Here is an 18,353-nt window from a genome sequence, read left to right on the forward strand (position 1 = left end):
AAAAAAAAAAAAAAAAAAAAAAAAAAAAAGCCTGAAACAATTTATGCAACAACAGGTTTTCATGACGTGGACTACATCACCCGAGTTCTACTGTTTGTAGCAGACGATTTTTGTCAAGAAGAACTCGTTTATACAGCCAAACGGTCTTAGTCGATAAAACGATATATTAAAAGTAACAGATTGATGTTTGAGATTTGTTGGCAGAATCACCCAAAGGCTTAGAACCAACATGGGTGACGTGTTTACAAGGATGTGAATCATCATCTGTGGTAATAACGATTTCTTATTAAAATTAATGCAAACTATCACATTTAAGCGGATTGCCTGGCTTGAAGACTATGATAATTACTCCTAAGCTTTGCACTAGAGAGTGTTTGGAACTTCTTCTTGCTTGGCATTATACAGTCGAACTGGTATAAGGACAGCCAGCCAGCCAATTAAACAAATAAATAAAAATTTTTCTCTGTGTTATGGTATTGATGACGTAGTGTCGTGCTCTGAATATTGATAATCGTGAGAACATTTCATGGAAATGGTTACATACTTTATATTACCTTCTATATTGCAAGTTATTTCCTATAGTTTTATTGCAAGCTACCTATAGGTTCTTGTACTTGTAGACAACTATGAAACCATTAAAAAGCAAACGTACCCCAAGGGCCTTCTCAATCTGTTCCGAAAGGTTTGTCATTTCGCTTGGTGTGTGCTGATCATTTGCTCTGTTCAGCGAACTGGATATAGAATCGGTAGCAAGTTGAAGAGCAGACATTCGTCTGATGATCCCTAGGCACCTAGTTAGGATGAGATTAAACGTTATTTTTGTTGTTTTCTTTTACCGGTAAAGCGCACGCGTTTGCGAATGTAATTTTTTTAATGTAAAATAAGCGCAAATAACATTACTATTACGGAGGGAAAATGTAGTGTACAGCTTCAATTCGTAGCAGTTCAGACTGATTACAAAATGAAACCTCACTGAATTCAAATATTAGCAAAGAATGATGCTCAACCCAGGTAGCCCGACTCAGCTTTTATAGCTTTAGCAATTTCCGAGTTTATAAAGGTATGAACTTCATAGGCCCGTTGAAGACCTTCACTGTTCAAAGGGATTTGTTTAGTAGACCATGGCATCAGCATAGAGATGTTTGACGAACCACACTTACTCGAGCATATAGTTCATGCCCGTTTGTCCCCGAACAGTGCCCTGCGGCCAGACTTCGCGATGTTTAGCCAAAAGACGCAGGCAATATTCAGTGAACTCCTTGAATGACGCAAATAAACTCGACTCCTGAGAATTAACAATAATATATCAACATCTTTCGTATCGTACGTAAAATGTATGTTCAAGTACGTCTAGTGAAGCGAACCCGCAAACCCGCTTGTTAATTAAAACGATATTGATGAACGTGGTATTTGTGAGATTCCTCATTATCAAAAAGAGTAGAATCATAGGAGCTTCGTAAAAAATTCAATGCCCTATAGTGTCCACTATATAGGAGTTTAATAGAGAGAAATTGATTAGACCCTAGAATTTCTATATAGACTCATTCGGCTCGACGGAACTGGAGCTAAGTTAGGAGGATGTTCTAACTGGTTAATCACTACCGCTGCCAGAAAGGCGGCAGTGTAGAACATAGTTGTTCACTTTTGTCGACATGTTGTTTGTCCAAGAAATACTTCCAACACAAATTGATTGGGCTGCTTTGTGAGCTGCCATAACCCAGAAAGTTAGACAAAGGTTCTGTATGTAAGCTTACCTGTTGAGGTGTGCAGCTGGATGCATAAAGCCACCGCGAGTTCAATTCTTGCAGAACTTCTTCTAGAAGCAAAAAGTTGAGCTGGCGTTCTCTGTTGATCCTGGAATAAAGTAACGCTACATAAATCGCCGTGTTATTAAAATGAGTTGCCGCATCCCCTTAGGTTAAGGCATTATTAGGTTCTAAATATTCCAGAACTATCACATAATACTAATGGTAAGGCCAAATATTTAACACCTAAGGCTGAGCGTATGTTCTCAACAATATGCTGAGAAAAATGGTTTAAGCTCTATTATCATCGTATTGTATTCTATAACATATTATGCTGATATTCTATAACAAATATCGTGAAAAATTAAAGACCACTTCACGGGAGCAAAGGGTCGAACTATGAAATAATAAAAAAAAAAACCTATCGTATTTATAGCCGAAAACCAGCTTCATAAACAACAATCGGCCTACAATAAGGAAACAATAATCGTGTTCCGAAAGGAGAAAGTACACACGTTATTTTTTTTTTAAATAAATTTTAGTAGTAACAGCACAACGGTAAATGGAGTCTGTACCCCAAACATAAAATAACGAATTTTTTTTTTAAGTGCCGCATATTTTGATGCGATTCGTAACTGGACGTTCTCTACAGATGACACTTTAAATCTGTTAAATTTTAAAGAAGGGTCATTCGGTCATGTTGTAATAGACAGTTGTTTAGGCCACGGTGCTTTGCGACCTAGCGGTAAGGATAGGACTAATACATATTGAAAAGGGTATCATCTTTAGGACTATGACTCCGACCTACACCAACATAACGTGATGCAATAGCAGTTCATTACATACATCTTTTTAAAGGGAACTTCGCAGCCACGAGGCAGCGCGCTACTCTAAATATTGCATTTAACAACCAGAGGCTGCAGTATTTATTTACTATTATTGCGAATCGATAATCAGGTATTGAGAACTTATGTATATACTTGCCTGCAGAATACAACCCATTTCGAAAGGGCTTTTTGTAACGTAGATACATTGCGTTGTATAGCGAACTGGTCCAGGATAGTCGTCGCTTGGACGGGGATAAATCCAGACCAGCTTGAAGATGACTGCAAGTAAGGGCATATTCTTTAAAACTAGTCGCCATCTTTCAAGGGCCGGTCAATTATTTGTATTCTGTGCAAGACTAGATGCCCTTGTTGAATGGTCGCAGATATTAGCGCAGCGCTTTTTTCCTTTATTTGTTTTTCAGTTACATATATCGGATATCTATGAGAGGCTCACCTCTGTATGTCGAAGCTGATGTTCCGAAAATACGGCAAGTAGGGTCTCATACAAGTCGACCGAATCCTCCGTATCATATTCCTACAATATATATCGAAATAATACTTTTCTCTAGCGAACAGTATCTCATACCACTGGACAGGTTGATGCACATAGCTTATCCACTGCGCTATTATCATTCAATATTAGTAAAAATACTTTTCTTGCAGCATTTTTTAGAGCGTTGAATGATTTCGTCTCTGTTAATCAATGTGGAGCATGGGGAACGAATCATCGATAATACGTGCGAAAATTTCACAACTAATGTGTACGCAACGATGGGAGAGAGTCTGTCCCTCGTAGGAGTAAAACGATAAAAAAAAAAACCCATCAAATAATGACTAGGCGATGTAGTATCATAGCACCTGAGCTATAGTCCTACACAGTTAACAGAGAGTCTTCCTCTCTCGACAGTCATCGCGGATCGACTGTACACATTGGGCATATTCATAGTAAATTAAACAAAAATAGAATATGATTTAATATACATACATTGGTAATTGCTTTGCCTCGTCTTTGTCGGCATCGAAATGCAAGACCGAGTTTTACCCGGCCACGCACGGACGCGCTTTTGCTAAAACGTGACGTCAAATCGAACCAGCCGCTCGTGCCACCACCCGGAATATCCTGCAATTAGAGTGCAAGAAAGATGGTCACTGATTTCAAAGATATTGGAGTTCGTTAATAAAATACGTATTCAGGAAAGCAGAAGACTGAATTATAAGTACCTCAATATTTGATCACAACCTAACAATAGGTTGTAAACATCCTATTATATGCTGTTCACCGGATGCTGGCGGCAGGTTCTATGCTACAGTAAGCTAATCCAAAAAATAATTGTATCATTTGATGCTTAGAACACACAACGTCTTTAGCATACAGGTAGTCCCGTTATTTCATATTGGTGTAGACTTTAAAATGACTATCTATTTATTTCTATCGTTTATATCGGGTAACCCATCTAATTTCGGGTGCCCGTCAGTTTGTGATAAGGCAGCGCGTCATTCCTGCAATTTGGAAGTCGGTCGATTTTGAGCAATCTTTCCCACTTTGGACGACTCCTGTAGCCAGGTCATCACCTCGTTGAAATATATATGGCAAATAAATCGGCCCTTTCCAGGTCGTTAACGAACAGATATAATGTGAGTGAAGCTATGATGACATAAATTATTCACGAAGACCTCAGATACACGTAACATGCCACAGAAATCGAACAAATGCTTTCTGAGAACGCCAAGACTACGACATTTAGTCAGTGTCGTTTGCTGCTCGATTGTCTTACAACAAACAGGCCATCGTTGGTTCTTTCTATCTATATTAATGCAAGAATAAATCGCGATAATGATCGTTGGCTTACTCACGATACAAAGGAAGCGCCTAACAAGTTTCAAAGCAATTTACCGGCTTCATGTTCATGCTTAGCGTGTAGAGGCCAGTGAAGGAGACGTCATAGCATCATACCTATTCCGGGTATCAGCAACGAGGTTTACTTGCGCATTCCACAAGGCATTTGCGACCAGGGATAAATGAAAGGTAAAAAAGGGGGCTTTTTACTAGTCGCTTAATGCCGGGTTGGTTGTTTGAATAGAACTACATGTTTCAACATGATTTTCCATGACAGTATAGCGATAACGTATTTGCGAACTAAACATAGCGACACGCTCGAGCCGTACTGATTCAAAAATGGACCTATTTACTCTGTTTCGTGCTGAAAGCCGGCCGTTTGCAGCAATATGCCAGATCTGAAGATCATACTACGTATGGGGGCGTTTTTAGGCGAGAATCTAAAGAGTCATCTTGGCGTGTTAGCGTCGATTGCCTCATTTATGCTATCAAGACGGAATTGGCAAAACTGCAAAGTATTCCAGACGAGCCTGACAAGGGCTTAAGCCCTGAATTTAAGTAGTATTGGCTATGAATAGTGTTTACATTAAATAAATATAACCGCTAACAATGACATAAAAAAAATTCATTTCACATATAGACTGAGAAACAGTGCATTGCAAAAAATCCCAGTTTCAGCAAGCCATGTGTTTCTTTACTTAATGTGTAGAAAGTCATAACCGTACCCTTAGCGGTATTGTAACGCAGCCAAGGAAGTCGTCTTGAGCATCGCTTCCTTTCGTAGACTGGGCTATTTGTTTGAAGAAACGGCCTAGGCCTTTTATTGACGAGACCTCTATAACCTTCGATGCAGATGTCACAATATTGCCTTTTTCTGCGTCTTCGTCCCTTTATAATTCGAAAAATTTCAACTATTATCCATGTGAATGATAAAACTGTTTTTTTTTTCTTTTTTTCTGAACAGAATTAAACAAAACAGCTGTATTGTAATTAGTAGTATAACATAGCATAAAAATAACCACATTTATGAAATAATCTAGTTGGACTTATAACAAAAAGACCTATTTTATAGAACGATTTGATGATTTCATATTTACCAAATATCAAGGTGAAACAAATCCGAAAGCACGTCATCCACATCCCTGCAAGACATATAACTGTTGTTAATTTATACTGTAAACGCATATAGGTTCAATTACTCAGGCCCACCTACTATATTTTATTTCCAGGAAGCGTGACCTACTGTTAACGAAAAAATTGAAACTGAAAAAAAATAAGCTATCATAGTACAAGAAGTTGTACGGAACTTATAATTCAACCGATGAAGCGAAGAAATACTATACTATATAATCTTTTTTGGATATGAGTAAGACCAAATATGGTATTACTTTTGTTTTAGCTGAATGACTTGGAGATAGTCCGGTATTTAAAGATACCAAGTTTAAACACTGGTTCCTATATTGTTATTAACCTATATTGTTAACTTGTTTAGTTAACAACTGTTAAAGCAAACACATATTATTGATGTAATTAGTCTTAAGTTAATAAGTTTGCCATTTTATCTTATATTCTATTCAAGAGGAGGTATGTGGTCCACCTTAAAGGTTTCACTATAGACTTTAAAATCAACAAAAGCGTACAGCATTATTATTCAATCTTAAAAAACATGGGTTTAACTTTTTTTTTTTTTTTTTTTTATAATGTTCAATCGCCATAGTCCTGCTCTCCATTTGTGCGCTGTTGTTTTCCGTAGAGCAATAACAAGAACTAACAAATGAGCATTTCAGGCTTATGTCAGAGCGAAAAGCTCAGAGATACATGATAGTAAATTTTATAGTCATTTCTATAGGCTCATTTCAAAATGACGAGAAATACTATTTTAACTTTATGGCTCAAGTTGATCAGCCAGAATGCTATTATACTCTCTACTCATAATGCATTTGAAATTGGTTGCTTGGCTCTCAGAAGCTTCAACGCTCACGACAAATAGACACATGTCTTTCAAGAACTAAGCAGGCTTTCAGTATTGATTTACTGTTAAAAAGGAATAAGCTTACAGGGTAGAAATTAATAGGTTCACGGTTAAAAAAAAATGCTTCAGGTGTTAGCCCACTTTTCCTCAAGCACGAAACACCTCTACTTAAAATGTACGTTCGTGTTTTCGCTTTTATAACACTCCTTTGTTTTCTTTGAGAATTATCTAAGCAGATTTTCAGATATCAACAAATCATTTGTAACAAACCAAAGGCCCATTCAACTTCCCCCTTTCAAATGTTTATTAATACAATACCCATACGGTTTTAATTAGGTAGTTAGTAGGCATAAGCATCTCCACTACGAAGCACTGTATTGGCCCCATATTGGAGCAAATTTCATTAGCTAAGACCGCATATAGTCGAGCGGTTAGGTCCAAAACGTTGAAAGGTCAAAAAGAGTTGAAAGACTGCACAGATAAAAGGAAGTGGGTATTATCTAAGGCGAAAATGTTATTGTTTACTGTGTGTACGATGAGAGCATGCCACAGCTCAAAGTCAACAAATCATCATTGGGTATTGCTTACGAGCGGCATTATGGACACGCCTAGTATTCCTAAGTTTTTATCAGACAAAGGTAAATTCTGCAGTCAAGGTCTGCTGAATAAAAGATCACCAATTGGTCTGATTAACTTTACCCGCCATGAATCATACTAGCGTAACAATCGTGATAGCGTATAATTTGAATGAGAAAAAAAAAATGAAATATATGGAGAACCGGAAAGGAGTTATCTTAAGAAAGCATAAAGTGGCGGTTTATTTAAAAAGTGACTTACATTTGACTGGGTCTTCGAAGTTGTGCTACACGATAGTTAGCAAGTAAAAGGGATTTTGGTGAAGCAAACTAACTCGCAATGCGTCTTAATAGACAAAATAATATGGTTGAAGCTGTACGTCATCGATATAAATCTACGAGTTGATTTTATATATATGACTTACATTGTAAATTTCTCCTGCCAAACGGGGTTAAGAGTAGCTTTTTGCACCGTCGTAGTTACTACCTGCTTCGCTAGAATGTTATTTGAATCGCACGAGCCGGTATATTCGCCCCCTCCAAGCTGCACTCCCAACATGCAGTACGGATCACTAAGTCCTGTTTAGATAAATTAGCATTAGTTAAATTTGTTTGTGTATTGTTTCCAGTGGCCATTCACGGGGAATATTTCCATTGAGTGTTATTCATTCTTAATTGAAGAATAGATGTTTGATCCTAAATTACTCTGGTCGTCTGCCGTGTTTAGACAACACCTACCCTCCAGACGGTATTCTATTTTCTATTCATGAACATTGCGGTTAAAAAATTAGTATCTATACAGTAACTGTTAGAAGGCTAAACAACAACATATATATAGACAAATCGGATCACTGGAGAATCACTAGGACATATTTAATCAATCGATTATGTTAATAAAAATAGATAGAATTTATGCAGGGGACGTTTCTGCTACCTATACCTGGTGCTATGAAACGATTGACGAGTGAATGCCTTGGATTACCTTTGTCGGTGCACTAAACAGTGTAGTACTATCATCATAGTACAACCACAGATAACAGCTACGACCAGTTCACGTTTCATAGGGTACTACAGAAACGCAGAGGTGACAGTATAACGGCATAAAAAATAGAAGGCCCACCAGATAGCGATAAATTTGCAGAGCTAATCATAGGTCTATTTTATTTAGCGTGTATTCACGCATCTAATTTCACAATACATACTTATATAATATCATCATGTTTATTTTTTCCATACTGTTTATATGCATTGTACCGGTCTTCATCAAAAGCACCACTGGATAAACAAGGTAAACAGATACCAAAAACCAAAACTAACCATTTAGATCCTTGGCAATCAGGTTTTCAGCTCGCTCGATGAGTACGTCAATACAGCTTTGCGGTTTTTTCTCTTGTCCGACACTAGTTAATAGTTCAAAGTGTTTTTCATCGTCTACGGCAAAAGCGTCCTTGAGGAAGAAGTACAAATCCTCCTTCCTGAAATACCGAGACGAATTGGCATGTTCTTATAGACTGGTGGTGCTCGTTTGGGGCAACCTTTTTTTTAAGCTAAAATGGTTTTAGGTAAGTGTATGTCGATGTATCTTCTGTGCCCCTTTACGGTCAGTTTATAATCAAACATCCACTAAGGAGCTGACCGCTTTGTTGTCGTGATAACTTGTTAGACTCTAACGCGCCCTAAGTTCCCTAAAACAAGTATACATAACTGCCCCAATAATATTTCAATATGGTACCAAACAGAATTTACTGTAACCATTTTCCTGAAATGTTTAGGTTTACTTTGCAAAAAAGCAGTTTTTTCTAACGTAACTGTGATAAAGGTACCAAATTAGGCAGCGTATCAATCCAAACAGAAATTCTTGTTATGGGTATACAACACTACTGACTGCTTGTCACTGTTCTGACTGAAAAGTCAGAAAGTTTTTTTCTACCGTAAAATCCTAGCACTATATAGCCTTCCTGAAGCCTAAAATAAATGTTATGTTTTTTTTTCAAATAAAGTCCTAATTAAGCAGATGCTATTGTACTCAGATAACCTGTGCTCAGTTCTTCCGATGCGATGCATGATGGAATAAAGAGCTTCTTCGTAAACGTTGTCCATGGTACGCCCTCACGTTCCTCAGTTACTTCGTCCAAGTAAAGGGTTGATATCGCGAGACCGTTAAGGTTTGGTCTGTCCTAAAATGTATTCCAAAAGTATCGTACGTACAACAAACACAAGCATCATCTTCAGTTCGATCTTGCTAGTCTGTATAGATGCTGATGCAGATACATCGCACACGCCTCCAAATATACATAATAACTCGAATGATCGTTTTTTGAGGTAAGCAAGGAGATAATATGCTTTTAAAATAATAAATATTATTCTTATTAGAGCATTCAGATGAATTTACCTTCGTTCATTGGAAGCTTTATTAACATATTTTCTAGTTTTAAGAGTCAGCATCACCGAAAAGCTTAATTCAAGCTTACCTCCTATGACAAACAGCACAACATCATTGTCAACGGCGCAACAAAAAAGAAAACGCCAGTCAAGTAGAAGTATTATAGGTCTATATTACGTTGGCCCTAAACGACCATGAGGTTGAACGTGACTTCGGGGCCACTCTAGTTAAGATGTGCGCGGAGTGCTGCTGAAACGCACAGATCTTAGCCGATGGGCAAACGCGCTACCGGGTAGTACCTGGACGGATATCTCACGTGCACACATACCTAGCATAATCATATGTATTCATTATAAAGTAAATCACTACTAATACATCTGCGAGACTTCTATATTTGCTATATATAGTTGCATGGCGTAGAGGGCTCAACATGTCGGTCTATATCTGGAGCTCTCGCTATCTGTATGATTCTGAAGGTAGAAGTCATCATGATAAAGATGTCTTTAGTAACATTCACTATAACTGTAATCATAGTCACGATCAACTGCTTTAACGGGTAACTAGCCTGAAGGAGTGACTAATAGGTGATAGTACGTCGGTTTCTGCTGGATAATCCCTGTAGAATTCACTGTAGCCGTGTATTTGGTAAAGTAGAATCTTGACAAGGTGGAAAAATCATGCTTAGACAAATACAAAAATCTCAATTAATTGGGACCCGTCTAAAATAGAGGAAGCATATATTTACTTATCACAACCAGTACTAATCTATGGACAAACATCTAGCACAAATTAAAATGAAAACACTGAACGCCCAAAATAGTGAAATATTTCAGAAATATTCGGAACTAGTCTGTCAGATCTCGAGATGAAGGCATATTTGTGCCAAAGTTTGCCGGCCTGCAAAGCCTTTCTCTTCGAAAAAGAAGTGTCTAAGGATTTTTTTGGCCGACGACACACAGTATTACGCCTCGTGACGATTGTGACGGTATCATGTCAATTTTTCTGCAAAAAGGGCTCTTTTTTTATACTTGTTGGAGCCTTTCTGAGGTAGCATTTCGACGACTGTGTCAAGCTTGCTACCGTTCTTTTTTGCAGCTAGCTGTTGTTCCGTACTAGACGCCTCCTACTGCAAGGGTTTCTTCTACGACTGTCAATCACTATACAGACGACGACTATAATATCGCAACGCATGTCGTCCACCACAGCAGTCAATTGCGAAAATCCCAACTTTCAAGTACCACTGGACCTCCTTCCTTCTGAAGATCGACTTGGACTTGGACGTAGATGAAGCACACGATTGTTACTTGAGTTGCCCTTACAAAAATATGGTTCTACTCATCTCAAAAGATTTTCACTTACAATTCACACTTATATGATAATTGTGTTTCGAATAATTAGAATCTGCCACCATTTAGGTTAAGGCCTGTTGTTGTTTGACCACTTTTCCTGCTCCCTTTAGTCCACCGAACTACCATTTCACTAAATATCTGTGCCTTAACTTTATAAAACCTAATTACAAATTCTGTTATCTATTAGAAATCATTCTTTTATAATACAGTTGTTATCGAATGTGCATTTCAAGCCATTTGGGCTTCCCAGCCAGTCAAACCGAATGTCTCTAGATGGACGTATTTCCGAGGCGCCACTAGCGAAAGTGGAGGATAATTAGTCGTATAACGTGTAACTGGTTGGGGCAGTGTAATCTCTGCATTTCTCGGACTTACCGGCTTGTTACTGTGGGACTAATTACGTTCGTGCTCGTGTTCGTCTCACAGCACTTTGTCCACCTTTGATCATTCAATATTCCTATACAACTCCCACTATAAAAATTCATCAGGAAACGAAAGTTCCGTACTTCCAAGGACAACGAGTGAAAAGTAGATTTTTTACGCGTCCCTTCATCCAGCAGCGTTAGATTTCTTTTATACCCCCCCCCCACCCACCCTCCCCATCATCATAAATTCATTTAGCATGAAATAGTAGTGGTAGCAGCTTCTAATTATTATACGGGTGTGTAATTAACTTTCAGTTTGTCGATCTTAAGTTGATGTTCGTAATGACCCAGATTAACGACTTTTATTAAGCTACGCCCATAAATTCCGTGAACGACAACTGATCGCTGGAATCTTCACTAGTTAATGAAAGCGGTGAATGAACTTGAAGCTAACTTCAAAAGCCTATCTTAACGTGTCTCTGTTCGTAAGCGTCCGAGCTGTATGTATGAGTATGGCGTATAAAGTGAGGTCTTCACTTGCCAGTTGATATTCCACTCAAGGCTATGGATTTTGTCAAAGCGGCCTCACTTCAAAGCATGGCTTCGCATACTAACACAAAACAGATTTCATAAACAGCGTCCAGTTCATATGTAGCGAAGCGCACAAAGAAAGCATCACACAGTGACCTTAGCATGTCTCTCATAGAAACCACAAAAGCTGGCATGAGTCACTTCGCTACAGGCTTTCGAAATTCTGCTGCACATCACACTCCATGGGAATTAATTGACTGTTCACCAAATAACGGTTTGAAATGGTAACGTGCTGGAGACTCTTCATGATAGCTTAAGGGTCTCGGAAGGCTCGGCCGCACCATGACTATGTGTCTCTATGTAAGCTTGTGATCTTTGTCTTAGAGCGATATCCCCTCCAGGCAGTCTACTTCATAAAGTGTTTACGTCTTAGCTCTAACCGAACTGCACAAACGAGTAAAAAGCGGCTGATTCAATCTCGTTGCTAAGCGTCCGATACTCTTTCACTCTCTCTACACGAGGAAACCAATGTCGAATAACATAAGTCGCTTTAGTTGGCCGTTCCGCTCGTATCGGTCGCTTGTTTTCACCAGCTCGATAAGTGCATAGGTAGCCAATTTCTGAGTCATCGCGCAGCCAGGCAATGTCAGCCAAAGCAAGAGCTGCTTTCTGTCCCACCAGCTCCTAGCCACTGTTATACTCACATACACAAGAACAACAACAACACAAAACATTACAAGCAACAAGAATAGCAGTTATTGAAGCCGAAATGACACTGTTTCACTCTTCTCGATGTTCGGATTTAACGTTATTCGGGCCACTCTGTACGCATTCTAAGTGTTTGTTTTTTTCGTTGAAATCATGTTTGAATTGCTCGGCTACCTCACCTCTGCAGCAGCATCTGGCCGGCCAACATAGTTAAGCGTCATTTCGAATCTTCAAGTGAATAGGTATTGGGTATGCCATACTATGTATACATTAATCATGATGTTATTGAGTTCGAGCTCTTACAGGGTATAGGCATTGCACAGAATCAACGTTTGGCGACCTGCGTACATCTAATGCTGACTATTCGTTTCGACACCCATCGTAGTATTATTTTACCGTTTGCCTTATGCTGTTCTTGGAGGTGTCTTGACGGCTCGCGGGTCAGATAGCATTGGAACAAGTTATATATATCAACCTTGTAGCAGAATAGAGTCACGCGATCACATAAATACACGACTAAGTAAACGACCTAATAGGGCAATGAAAATAATGACGAAAACAGGAATATGATATGGGCACTTCAGCCTCGAGCCTCCTAATCGATCCTGTCAGCATTTTTTTTTACCACTGACATGGACGCTCGTTCAAAAATTCATGACAAAACAGACTATCGTATAGTCAAATAGCTTTTGACTAAAATCGACGTTCGCTCATATTTATGATGACCAGCTTCTTGATTACTATTATTATTGTTTTCCACTTTTCTCTGGATGGGGAAACTATAGCAACTGTTATTTACAAACATACGAACTGTGTTGCCGTTTTGTTTTGAATTCTGCCCACGGTGTTCTCCTGGAACAGACAGGAATTCCTCAGTCGTTTGCACCCTTCGAGGCTTTTAAATATGAGGCCCATTATCGATTGCTCTGTTTTACTGGTTCACTGTTATTACATTATTATTATTATTATATTTTGAATTAGAGGTCATTATTATTAAAAGCAAGATTCGACAGCGAAGACCATTGCGTAACTGGCGTCATCCGTTTATAGACGCATTTTTTTTGTACCTAATTTACATATGCGTAATATCTACCCCTCCTACTAACGTAAACTGTGATACCCTATTGGTGCCGCTATTGTTTAGCAATATTCTGCAATTTATTCTCCTCTCTATGAATGGTTTTTGCGGATTTTCGATCAGCGTCTGGTCTTTCTCATTGCCAGTGCTTTGTAAGGGAAGCTATCCTTAATTTTATTAAGGATTTACTGGAATTTGTAAGGCGCTGAACATGATGAAAGGATGATGTCGTGGACACTGAATGGCTGATATAGGGGTTTCTGGCTAAACTCGCCTTGTCGGGCAAAAAATACCGTGTCAATTACAAAAAGATATCTAAGTGAAGTTGAAGATGTTTCGGTGTCAGTTCGACCGGATAATCTTGTATCGAGGAAACACTTTAAACGGAAGGCAAATCCCACACGAGACGCACCTTGCCTTACCCGGTTTCGATTTGTTTTAAGGAGGTTTAGGGGATTGCCTGGCGTACCCCGGCACATTTCATCGAATGATCCACAACCTTGTATGAAGCGAAATGCACATACTCCCCTGGTGCTGTTGCGGGTTAGGTTAGGTTGGGTTAGGTAGTGGGACAAAAAATAATTACCCACTAACTGAGGGGGGTTCTGGGGAAAGCCGTCAGGCCTAGAAATTACTCGAAAACCTCAAAGGGCGGCGGAACTCACTTGGCTTCATAGCATCTATGTCTTTTCTGCTTTAGAGATCGTTTAAGACCAGCCAATTCGCTCTACGTTATCCTTCTTTTGCATGAAGCCGTGTTGGTCTCAAACCATCTAAACCGTCTTATCCGTCCCTGAGATCATTAGGCAGTATACGGGTCCCCGAAGGTTATGCAAAACCGTTACACTGAGAGAACTGATGCTATGAACCTGACACAACCTGATGATACCTGACACAATAATGTCAGGTATGATTGTCATGATAATAGTTTAGCTAAGCTTGGAATTAATCGTACGTAATTTTTAGTAACAGCAAGCACAACAGTCAGTACTGGAAACGTTCCCGTACTTAGTTCCTTAATGAATTAATATCAATTATTATGATATTCATTAGTATGTTGCTTGTAAACGCATTGAGAGTCGCACACATTCAAGCGGCCTCGTAGCCGAAATGCCACTTTTCCCATCAACGTTAGTTGTCGGTTTAATTGCCCTTCCAGATTATTCCCGCCCTTCTAGTTTACCGATTTAATTTTCCCGAACCGACCTGATGATATAACGATTAGGATGCACGTTTTTCGGATAACATTGATTTTCTTAAGGCGAGACATAAACTAAATTCAGCTTAATACTCCATATCCGATACAATAATATCCACCTTTCCGGTGTGTTTTGATATACACAACTCACCGGAATACTACTATGCCACATAGCCGCTGAAGGATCTGGAAAAAGAATATGCAACGACTGAAAGGAAAGCATAGACGTAACTGCAAGACAATTAGGAGACAAGATCTCATCGGAAGCTTTCCGTCTGTAGCAATGGTGACGAACTAGGGAGGTGCGCCCTCCCGAAAGATGGAATATACTGCGCCATTTATTTTTCACATCGATTCCACGATCTCAGCCGTAACTTGGATACTAGCGGAGTTACTTTATCCTGCTAATAAACGTGATCGCGCTCTGCTTCTGTCCAGTGTCTTCTTGCCGATATTATATGACCGACATATAGAGGCCAAATGTATACTTACTTGGATTTTTTTTGGAGCAAGTTTTATCACTATTGCTGTTTCTTGCGAAATTATTTTCCGCTAACGCACATAATGCTTCGTGTAATAGCTGATGGCTTCGATCTTACACTGGCGCCGTGCATAAACTATATATTCCTGTAGGTTTCTAATTCGGATGGGTGCACAGTCGAAAGCACAAAACGATACGAACGAAACAAATGAAGCAGAAAGAGTCGCCAGCTAGTTCGCGTGTTGTTAACATTAGCTGACAGCCGTGTTTTAGTTCTTCTGTAGAGACAGTCAATTTCTGTTCGTGGTCTTCCCACACTGCGCGCAGTGCCGCAAATGCGTGTACGTATTCTGTTGTGTGTGTGCGTGAAGCCAACGAAGCCAGTCGACAGACCCTACCGGCTTCGCTTTGCCTTTTCTGGTTAGGAGGGAGCCGCCACTGCTGCTGTTGCGTTTGTGGCAGAAGACGCATATTCGACTCAATCCGCTGCTACTGCTGCCGCAGTGAGAACGAATAGGACCCACGCAGGGAGCCAGCAGGGGGGATTAGTGGAGAGGATAACGAAATCGTCACCAGCCATGCATGGTGAACATGCAAACATGCGTTTTCAATGTGGTAAATAGCGATGAGGTCGTACGTGCGGCGTTCACAATGCTGTATACAGAAATTTCAACGGAACGACTTCAATTTGAAGCATTTATTTAGACAAACCTTCGTAAGATATTACGCGCTCGATCATGCAACCAGTAATATATGAGCCGTAGAATTATATAAAATCTACGAAAAATATAATTAATATAAAGATCCAGTTCTCCGTAAGATTTCAGTTTACAGAAGAACATGATTGTTCTTCGAAGATCGATCGATGCGCCAATGCATCCAACAGGTGCTTGGAAATCAATCTGGCGGTACAGTTTAGCTTTACACAATAGACCACTGAGAAACTGTACTCATACAAAACATGCGTTTATGTACAGCGATATTTTCCTAATATCTGAAAAGACTGAACTACCGAAAGATGGTAATAGCATGGTTTTTTTTCTATAGGTAATAAAGGTGCCAAAACGAAGCCCTTCTACCAACAGTTAATTTCAATGGCCTAATAGTTCGTCGTTTTCAAATATTCGTATGTAAATGCCCAGAGTGAAGCCGTTTCACTTGGACGAAATTTTATTGCCCAGATATATTGAGAATGATTTTACCTTCGCCTGCTAAATATGTCTTTATATTTTATCGCTTTGTTAAGTTTTGAAAGAGTTACTTGAACTAGCTGCATACGCCTCGTAGAGTTAAGACATATGTTTAGATAACAGCAGGCGAGAGTCACTTCCTCTCTCGTATCTGCCAAATCATACCTGTTACTGTTACTACTACGAAAAAATGACGACGCTAGTAAATAACACGTAGTACAGTAAAGGCAATTGACCGGAGCATCGATGCGTACGGATCGACTAAATCGAAATTATGACACGTGCCCTTTTCGGTCTCTATTCCTAATCAGAGGCTTGTTGTATTTTATTAGATACTATTTGCCAACATCGACAGTTTAGTAAAGACGACTAAATCCGTCCTGCAATTATGTGCACCCATTTTAAGTACACCCTCTTGGCTATTGTTGGTAAGTTCACAGCAGTCACATTTTTTTTTACTGTAAAAACGGTACGCACTTGCAAAACGACGTACTAACCTGTTTGTGCCGATTTTTACTAGCTTAATTTTTGAAAAAAATCCAGATCTATTCATATCGATAGCAACTGCCGCAAGCGAACGTCATTATATAATATGTACCTCAATTTTATTATCATTTCACTTAATTATGTGCAGCGTTGCGTGATTACAAAGTTAACTAATCAGACAACATACTACTCTGTCTGTCTTAAGGCTACTTAAAGCTGAGAAAAATTTTGAATGAAATGCGCTATTTCGCTAATGCGCTAGATACTTTTGTAAAGCTGCAACAGTCGCAATTGCGTTTGGTTTGGAGAACATCTCTAGACAATACTCCCACTAACGGAAACGTAAAAACTTCTCAAGAAGCCCGCTTCAGTCATTTTCAGAAGAATACAATATCTACGTTCTTTTAAACTTATAGGTATAATTAGTGGTGCACTTTTACAAAGCGTTTTATTAGTACACGATAGGCATCCTAAGTCTGTCTCATTCGCCTAAAAGAAACTAAGGTAAACCTCACAGCTTTCGGTTAAGTTAGGTTGAACGCCTAACGTTCGCAATAGGTAGCTGCTCAAGTGCTAAGCGATATAGTAGGCTATAGAGGCCTAAAGCCGCAATGTATTCTTAGGTTTTTTTTAAATAGGATCGCATCTACATAGAGTAGATAAAATCTTGCCTGACCAAGGAGCTGTAGTTAGACGATGCCCGTTTGAGTCTGGTGCGCGACCGATGAACATTGCACGATAGCCTACGAGATTTGCCTGAATGGTGAATTGGAAGAGTTTTCAACGATATACGCCTTCCACCTGTAAGAACTATGCAAGTCATCGAAAAGTATGGCAGTTCATGCCAGGTACACAATTTCGATCGAACTCATGCTGATGGAATAATGCACGTAACTCTACCAAAGGTTTACTGACACACAGGAGAAGCCCACTTGCCTACACTAAAATCCAGTAAGGCTGATTATTTCTTTCGAACAGCTTCTGAAGGCATCCAGATAGTAGGCTTTGTGCTGCCAATGCTCCGTTGTACAGATTTAAAACGTAATTTTAACTCAGTTACTTACCAATATTTTGAAAATGCTAAGTTGTTTATATTCGCTGCGACTTTCCACAACCTTCTTTCATTTCGCAATGAACTTGCCTATTTCTTCTCGTCTGTTTTTCGAAATTATTTCTTCCTATAGAGATCTAGCTTAATTTTGTTTAACTTAGGCATATGTGCGTGTTTGTATATATATATATATCCTGTACGCTTCCTGGAATTATCATCGATACACTATTTCTCGTCAACCGTAATACCTCTTAATTGATAATTACGAACTGCGCGTTGCCCAGTTCTGGGTAAGATACTGAAAGGCAATGAACAATCACGTTTGTTTATACTGTTTAGAGGATCATCAATTGGTATTGGATGAGCAAACATTTCTATCGAAAAAGTCTTTTTTTTTTTTTGTTGTTTAGAATTCTATATAAGGACTTTATATTATTAGCAATTGCCTCGCATAGGTTAACAGCACCGACTTTATAGATTAATTCGGTGCTGTTAACCTATGCGAGGCAATTGCTAATATAAGAACACTTGTTACTTTTCTAGTCCACCTCACCGTTGAGAACCGTAGATGCTGAGC

General features: G+C 39.1%; 1 protein-coding gene across 4 annotated transcripts in view; it reads right to left on the minus strand.

Moving 5' to 3' along the window:
- The window catches only part of LOC111258766 (BAI1-associated protein 3), a gene marked incomplete at its 3' end in the record, with an annotated part of 21,864 nt that extends 3,511 nt beyond the window's left edge, over positions 1-18,353 (minus strand). The window contains 12 exon segments of one of the 4 annotated variants that reach the window (XM_022830279.2): positions 653-791; positions 1,161-1,285; positions 1,755-1,854; positions 2,730-2,851; positions 3,027-3,107; positions 3,558-3,692; positions 5,135-5,297; positions 5,507-5,551; positions 7,382-7,535; positions 8,274-8,431; positions 8,992-9,133; positions 17,402-18,353. In XM_022830279.2, the coding sequence (XP_022686014.1) occupies positions 653-791; positions 1,161-1,285; positions 1,755-1,854; positions 2,730-2,851; positions 3,027-3,107; positions 3,558-3,692; positions 5,135-5,297; positions 5,507-5,551; positions 7,382-7,535; positions 8,274-8,431; positions 8,992-9,056 (1,287 nt within the window). 4 annotated transcript variants of the gene reach the window in all.

This window comes from Varroa jacobsoni, unplaced genomic scaffold (assembly GCF_002532875.2).
Source record: "Varroa jacobsoni isolate VJ856 unplaced genomic scaffold, vjacob_1.0 scaffold_260, whole genome shotgun sequence".
Classification (NCBI taxonomy): domain Eukaryota; kingdom Metazoa; phylum Arthropoda; class Arachnida; order Mesostigmata; family Varroidae; genus Varroa; species Varroa jacobsoni.